Genomic DNA, 8,208 nt, shown 5'->3' with positions numbered 1-8,208 from the left:
ACTATACCAGAGGTTCTGCCAGCAGGACAGGAACGGAGGCGGCTTCATCTCCGCCGTTGAGTTTATGACTACTGGGTTAGAAAGGAAGAAAGAATGAACAGTCAAAGAGAAAAAGAAAGGAATAGAAATAAGTGAGGAAGATGATGATATGGAATTTATTTTTATTTTGTAAAACTTATTAGATCAAAACGACGTAGTTTGATTCCCACATTGCCACATCAGCTTTGATTTTTTATTTTGGAGAAAAATCAGAAAAAACTAAAGTTCATGTATTTGTATTCAAAAATTAAAGTTTAGGGGAAAAACAAAAAAAGGTTGAAAGTTCATGTATTTACAGGCAAATAACCCTTATTATTAATCTCCATACCGATAAGAAGTTTCTCTATTATCAAGGAATGGAAAGACTAGTATTTAGATTCACTATTATGCAATTTTCCTACATAGACGAGATGGAAATGGATATGGGATAAAGTTCGGAGCAAGAAAGTTGTCCTGAATATTTTTTTATGTTATTGTTGAGAAGTCTTTAATAAGAGCATCCACGTCCATGCTCTTTGGCAAGAGCATGGTTTTATTCATTTTTTACTCTCTGCTCTTTAGCAAGATCACAACACCCACATCCACACTCTTTCGTAAGGACATGCTCAAGGATCCCACCATTCTATTATTCAATTTAAATAAAAAAAATTCCACAATATTAAAATGCATTAAAAATATCCAAAATACTATTACTAATTACTAAAAAATTAAAAATTACATAATTAAAATCCTAAAAATTAAAAATTACATAATTAAAATCCTAAAAATTAAAAATTACATAATTAAATTCATGAAATTAAAAAAACCCACTACTCGTGGCCGATATGATATCGTTGATATCCACTTTTGAATTTAGAGAGGGTTTGAGTGAGAGAGGAAGATGCAGATGAGTTGCATGAAAAAATGGATGATGAATGTGTGTACTTATAGATGATTTTTGGATTAATTTTTTAAAAAAAAAAATTAAAAAAGGGGAATAAAACGACTATATTTTTAATTTTTGGTATTATTTTCGATTTAAAAAATGAAACAAAATGCCAACGGCCAATAGAAACGGGCCACGTCGCCCTGCTCAGCGGCACAGATGTGCTCGATGCATCGAGCAGAGTCGTGCCGTTGGCAAGAGCACAACGACGGACAGGGGCATGCCGTGCCGATGGCAAGGACGCCGTCCTTCCCCACAAGCACCGATGGGGATGCTCTAACGTACTTCCTCCATACACCAATACAAGGATATATTTAATCGGACATGACTTTTAAGAAATGTAATACTAGAAACTAGTTGAAGAGATTAATGGAAGATGGGTCATATTTTTATATATTAGTTTTATAATGAAATGTGAGTGAGATAAAGTTAGTGGAATATAAGATTCATTATCAAAAATAGTTAGTAAAACCGTCTACAAAAAATAGTCTCATTTGTGGACGGCACGGGTTTCAATGATAAATTGGTAAAGTAAGAAAGAGATGGAGAAAAAATAGGTAAAATATGAGAGAAAGGGGAAAAAGTACGAGAGAGGATGAAAAAAAGTAGATAAAGTGGAAGAAAAAGTTTCCATTTTTGAACTGAGACTAATTTTTATGGACACCCAAAAATGGCAAAATGAGACAGAAGAGTAGTAGATAGAAGAAAATGGTAAAATAAAAAGTTTATTGATGGACGGTGGGAGTAATTTTATCTATTTTTCTTTCTTTAACTTAGATGGTGGATGGAAAACATACCCGGAGAGTTAAAAAAAGTTTTACTACTTGTGGATGCAAGTGTATGTAATTATATGGAAATAAGCTCCGCCTGAGGTCGTTTAGATCGTTTCGATTTTCGAAAGCCCACATAAAATTATAACTTGCAAAATAATTATTTAGATCCTAGAACGGATACTGTTTTTTTATTTCACGGCAGACTTGAATTGAATTTGTTATGTTTATTTACAATCGAGATATTGTATTCTAAATTGCACGTTAGAGAGTGAAAACATGCACGAATATGTGTGTTTTGGTTACTATGATTCTGTGGGGAAACACATCTTTGGCCGAGGCACGTGATGGCACGTGTGTGAATGGAGAGTTGACTCGACCATTTATCATAAGCTCTCATATTTTGCTCTGCAATTTCCTTTCCTATCCTTTCCTTATCTTTTTCCTTTCCCATCTAAAAACAGAGGACATCATATTTAGATGAAATTCATATCAATGCATCCCCATAAAGCAACTCCTTTAAATATTTATCACCAATCTTTGAAAATTCCTCATTTTAATCCTCAGCCCTTTTTTTTTATCTCTAGCTGTCCAACATCAAGATTTTTCTCAATGTAGTCCACCTAGTTTGCCATTTTTTGCATCGAGTCTCAATTATTGCCACAAACATAGATAAAATACAGCACATCACAGACAAAGAGATATTCTATCTATATTTCTTGATTTATGGTGAATACAAAATACAACCAACTTGTACTAAAAGAAAGCAAAAAAAGAAGTGAAGGGCAGTGCTAGACTTTCGCAGCATTGGTTTCTGCAAACATACATAGTGGTCTGAAATTGAATTTGATATGTCTCACTTCACTAAAAGCTTATTCAAATTTTATGACAGGAGACCTAGGCTGGAGAATGTCTGAGATTGTTCTCTGATTCATAGCTGTAAATTATAAACTGGATGTACAAGACAAAAATCACCCACAATTTCTTTTTCTGCTTCAATATATATTCTGCTACCCTAGAATCTAGTCTTCAATATTTAGGCCACATTGGGAGAAGGAGGCCTTGTTTTCCACGCATGACTCAGACTGGCTGCTAGAGGAATCTAAGCATAAATATGCACTAAGATTATTTGGTTAATCATATATACTCCTACTCTTTATTAGTACTCCCTCAATTCCATCCTAATAAAGTCATTTTGTCATTTTGATATGTTTTACAGTAATAGAGTCATTTTCGTTTTTAGTAAAAGTCAACATATTTTTTCCACCTACTTTATTATCTCTTACTTTTTTCTCTCTTCATCTCTCTACCTTTTTCATTTTTCACTTTATTCTTTCTTTACTTAACTCACTTAACACAATTTTTCTTAATCTCCGTGTCGAAAAGTTTTGCCTCCATTACTATGGAATGGAGGGAGTAGTACATTTATAACAGGAATAATTATTTGGAAAATTATTGTTGTTTGATTGAGCATATGATGTTACTAAAATTAGTAATTCTTGCACACAGCTTTTGTGTTAGGTGAAATATCCATTACGGTTCCACAATCATGGACTGTTGGTTGAATCAAGTAGGTTTCGTTATGTACAATTTACTTCTAGCAGCTTGAATGTCACTACTAGTCTCCCATGGTTTTAAAGTGGAGGAAGAGTTATGATAGAGTTCCATTAGATTCTATATGGTCTGATTGAAGGTCCAGATTCAGTGTAATCAGTAATATAACTGATTCACTTTTATATTATCTTGCATCTACTTATTCTTGATGTTGTGAATCTAAGTTTTATTGTGTAATACGGGTTTATTCGTGTAAAATAAGTTTTATCGTGTGTCGTGTCAATATTATATTGTGTTGCTAACGCATTGTGAGTTTTCTTAACTGGTCAGGTTCGGATTAGATTATCAGGTTGACTATCCAATTCTAATATGGGCGATTTGCCACTCCTAAATCTTCTTTTACAAGGTTGCATTACATTTCTTGCCTTTATGAATGATTGACGTTATTTATAAGAAAAAATCATTAAAAAACAACAAGAGAATTTTCATAAATAACATATGTTTATAAATTATATTCATGACATATATTGATTATTCATAAATGCTAAAAGCAACAAGAGAATAGAGGCCCCGGTATGGGCTAGAATTCTTAATTTGATGTGTTGAATTGTAGATGAAGTAATGGCTAGTCTTTACTATTTTTGCATTATCCGTACTATGTACAATTATCTACCATTATTTCGGCGGCCCCTCAAATTCAATTCATGTTGTGTTAAATTACAATCATATGCCTCGTAAAAATTATAGTCACCAAATTTTAAAAGAATTTAATAATACAAGATCTCATACTACTGATACTAGTAATAATGATCTTGATTCTTGAAGATGTGAAAAAACATTGGCAACTCGAGTCGTAGATTCATCTTACCGTTTGTTCAACAATCTAGCTGACAAGTCAAAGTGTATCGCTTGATAGATTATATCCTGATTAATGTATAATGAAACAATTTAAGTACCAATTATAGAGTAAAAACATTATTGTACTGGAGTTGGTAGTGAGATTTAGATCTATCTGACAGAGATATCTACCTCATGTCCTTTTGAAATAAGACAACATTAATATTAGACTTGTTTAACCAATCCTTGAGAATCTCTGCCACTAATTGCTTTCAGCTAAGATAAAATAAACCTCTTCTCTTTTTTTAATTACTCAGTAATCTTTGTCAAAAAGTGTGGTGCCAAGAATCTACACATATGTTTCCCCTATAATAATGCCCTCTCCCATCTCCAAACAAACCACCCCTCTCTCTCTATTGAAAATGGACAGAGAAAGAGCCAACACCATTTTCTTGTTCTTATTACTCTCATGTTGCAGAGTAAGCCTTCTTCTTCCTTGTTTTTAGCCTGCATTATATTGTATCTATTTCTTGTCTTTTTATTACAAGATTTTCTATTTATGGCAGGTTTACTCAAATGTGATAACAAAGGAAAATCCATTCACAGCCAAAGCCTCAGCAATTAGGTATTGGAATGCCCACATTTCAAGCAAAATCCCCCAATCTCCTTTTCTACTATCAAAAGCCTCGCCGCTATCATCGGTGGAATCGGCGTTCTTCGCCAAACTCGCGGCGGAGAAAGGCCTCTCCGCCCACCTCGCCGCCTTCTGCGCCGCCGCGGACCTCTTCTGCCTTTTTGAATCAAAGGCCGCGGCGGTGGGAGAGAACCACCGCAGCGACGCCGACTTCGCCTTCTACAACAACAAGCACTTCTCCAACTACGGCGGCGCCCGCCTCGGCGGCGCCGACCAGTTCAAGAACTACTCCGACGGCGTCAACTTCGCCACCGGCTCCTTCTCCCGCTACAGCCGGAGCTCCACCGGCCACCGCGAGGGCTTCGCCAGCTACGCCGACGACGGCAACGTTGCAACCTCCAATTTCACCTCCTACGGCGGCGCCGCCACCGGCGGCGGCGGCGATTTCAAAACCTACATGCCGCGCGTCAACGTCCCCGACCTCCGGTTCGCGTCGTACGACGCCGACGCCAACGGGCACAAGCTCACATTCTCGAGCTACGCCGACGACACGAACTCCGGCAGCCAGGGATTCACCAGCTACGCCAAGAACGGCAACCACGCGCCGCTCGATTTCTCGAGCTACGGCGACACGTCAAACGTCGTCGGATCGACCTTCACCGGCTACGGCGAGGTCGCCAACTCCGCCAACGACACATTCAAGGCCTACACCACCAACGCCAACAACCCCACCAACACCTTCAAGAAATACGGCGCCGGCGGCAACGGCGGCGCCGACTCCTTCTCCAGCTACCGCGATTCCGCCAATGCCGGTGCCGACTCCTTCCAATCCTACGGCCGCGATTCGAGCTCGGAGAAGACGAATTTCTTAAACTACGGGAAATCGTTCAATGTCGGGACCGACGTGTTCAAGGAGTACGGAAAGGGCACGTTGGATCAGACCGTCGGATTCAAGATTTATGGCGCCAACACCACATTCAAAGATTACGCAAAAAAGGGTGTCACCTTCGCCGGCTACACTAAGCCAGAAGCTAACAAAGGCGCTGATCGGGAGGCAAAGCCTTCCAAAAATGGGGTGGAAGAAGGGAAGTTCTTTAGGGAAAGCATGTTGCAAAAGGGGAAAGTATTGAGAATGCCCAATATTCGAGATTGGATGCCTAAGAGGTCGTTTTTGCCCCGGCCCATTTTGTCGAAATTGCCAATTTCGTCGCTAGACGACCTCAAACGGACTTTTAACGCGGGCGAAAACTCCACTATGGAGCACGTCCTAGCCAATGCTCAGGCTGAGTGCGTGCGCGCACCCAGCCCTGGCGAGACAAAGTCATGTGTTGCCTCAATTGAGGACATGATTGACTTTGCTGTCTCGGTACTGGGTGATGACGTGGTGGTCCGGGCGACCGAGACGGTCGAGGGGTCCGGGCGGGAAGTGATGATTGGGGAGGTGAAGGGAGTGAATGGTGGGAGAGTGACAAAATCGGTGTCTTGCCATCAAAGCTTGTATCCGTACTTGCTCTACTATTGTCACTCGGTTCCTAAAGTGAGGGTGTATGAGGTGGATATTCTTGAAGTGGAGAGTAAGGCAAGGATTAATCATGGGACTGCCATCTGTCACTTGGACACGTCTACGTGGAGTCCAGGTCACGGTGCTTTCTTGGCATTGGGGTCGGGACCGGGACAGATCGAGGTTTGTCATTGGATTTTTGAGAATGACATGACTTGGACCATTTCGGATTAATTGATGTATTTTTATTTTTTGTTTAACAAAATGTTTGCTTTTGTGTGTTTGGGGATAACTTCTTGATAATGGACTCTTTGATACTTTTTTATTAGTTGTTTTTGTTTTATTTTTTAAAGTATATCATATGTTGATACAAAATCGTAATATCTCCAAAGTTCAGAAAATACGCGCAAGTTAGAGTACCTATTAATGATTATCTACTAGTACTTAAACTTGAAATAATCAATGTTAAATTATTCATTTACTGTAAGTTAGTATTATAAAGCGATAATACTAATAATTATTCCTTAATTTGTAATGATTGATTAAATGACATTGTTTTGGCCAAGTCTTGTGCTCCGCAAAATATCGCTTCTCTTGCCGACGGCTATGTCAATGTAGGAAATACACTCCTTAGGCATATCAACTTTTGCTTTGGTGATGTCAAGTAGCATACAAATTCATAAATTTAGAGCTTGTGTTTAGTTTACTATACCATATGGGTCATATTCTTTTTTCAGAACGTCGAAGGTAATTGTGTTGTTTATTTTGGCAAAAAATATTACTACCATCTTCTTTTCTATTTTACTTTTTTATTTCTTTAATACTTTAATTCTTATTTTCTTTTTATAGATTTCATTTTTTAATACAAATTTCTTAAACATCGTGACAAAAGAGATGCTTCAATTAATTTGGGACGAATAAGTATAACTATTATGTTATGAATGATCACAACATAGTTTTATAGACCGCTACTCTAATTAGTACTAGAAGAATATACTGATAAATGAGATGATGTATGTACCTTTATGTTGCACTATGATTACGCATCATAGCACAGGTAAACCACTAGTCCTAGATGCCCATAATCTGTCAATGCACATAGTATATACTCCACATATTTATTTATAATTTGGTAGTGAAATATGGAGTAGTGTTTATGTGCAGACATGCAATCTCATGCCAAACTGCGCGTGTTGTTTTGCTTGCTGTTTTTGCAGCAAAAGATGAAAAGATAAAAGTGGACATTATTAAATTATACCATAAAGATCAAATATTAGAATATGATCTTGCATGCCTTTGAGTGCACCAAAAGAAACGAAACCGAATAATTGAGCTTTCTACTATTTTCACCACAGAAATCATGGGCAAAAGCAAAACATTTTATAATCAAGTTTTGAACATGTGAAATATTGTTCTTTTAATTTTTAATAATGTTTCAGCTTATTTTTATTATCTTCTTATCATTACACCATAACTAATAAATTATGCTAAAAGTTGCTCAATAATAGTTCCACTAAGATCAAACTGACGATGGCTTGGATATAAATATATTGTTTTCTAATCGCTCTTATTGTATAAATTTTGGTTGTCATGTATTTAGCCGCTCTACGTTCAATTATTATAAAACGCGGCCTTTAAATTTATGTTTATTTAACTATAAAAAAAAAATATTTTGATTTATATATATAGTAGTTTTATTAATCTTCATTCACGTATTTATATGTAGATATATCAACTACATTCCCTCTAATTAGCCGATCTCCAACTATTTATATCAATTCTAATTTATTTTTGGTATACGTTTCATCAAAAAATAATTTTACTTCAACTATTTACATAAAATTCAAATTTTACATTATTTTTAAGTATATGTCTCACAAAATTTTTGCAGTATACCCATATTTAGCGTTGCTTCGTACTAGAAAAATGCAAAATGGATTTAGTTTTG

The 8,208-nt window shown here is 36.8% G+C and overlaps 1 protein-coding gene across 1 annotated transcript; it reads left to right on the top strand.

Annotated features, from left to right (window-relative positions):
* Positions 1–4,504: 4,504 nt before the first annotated feature.
* LOC125205128 (polygalacturonase 1 beta-like protein 3) lies at positions 4,505–6,588 on the top strand. The gene is made up of 2 exons (XM_048103944.1): positions 4,505–4,604; positions 4,692–6,588. Exons 1-2 carry the CDS (start codon positions 4,548–4,550, stop codon positions 6,492–6,494), a joined length of 1,860 nt encoding a protein of 619 aa, XP_047959901.1. The 5' UTR covers positions 4,505–4,547; the 3' UTR covers positions 6,495–6,588.
* Positions 6,589–8,208: the final 1,620 nt, after the last annotated feature.

Source organism: Salvia hispanica, chromosome 1, assembly GCF_023119035.1.
Source record: "Salvia hispanica cultivar TCC Black 2014 chromosome 1, UniMelb_Shisp_WGS_1.0, whole genome shotgun sequence".
Lineage (NCBI taxonomy): Eukaryota > Viridiplantae > Streptophyta > Magnoliopsida > Lamiales > Lamiaceae > Salvia > Salvia hispanica.
Note: the sequence above shows the minus strand (reverse complement) of the source record. Positions and strands in the feature narration are given on the sequence as shown.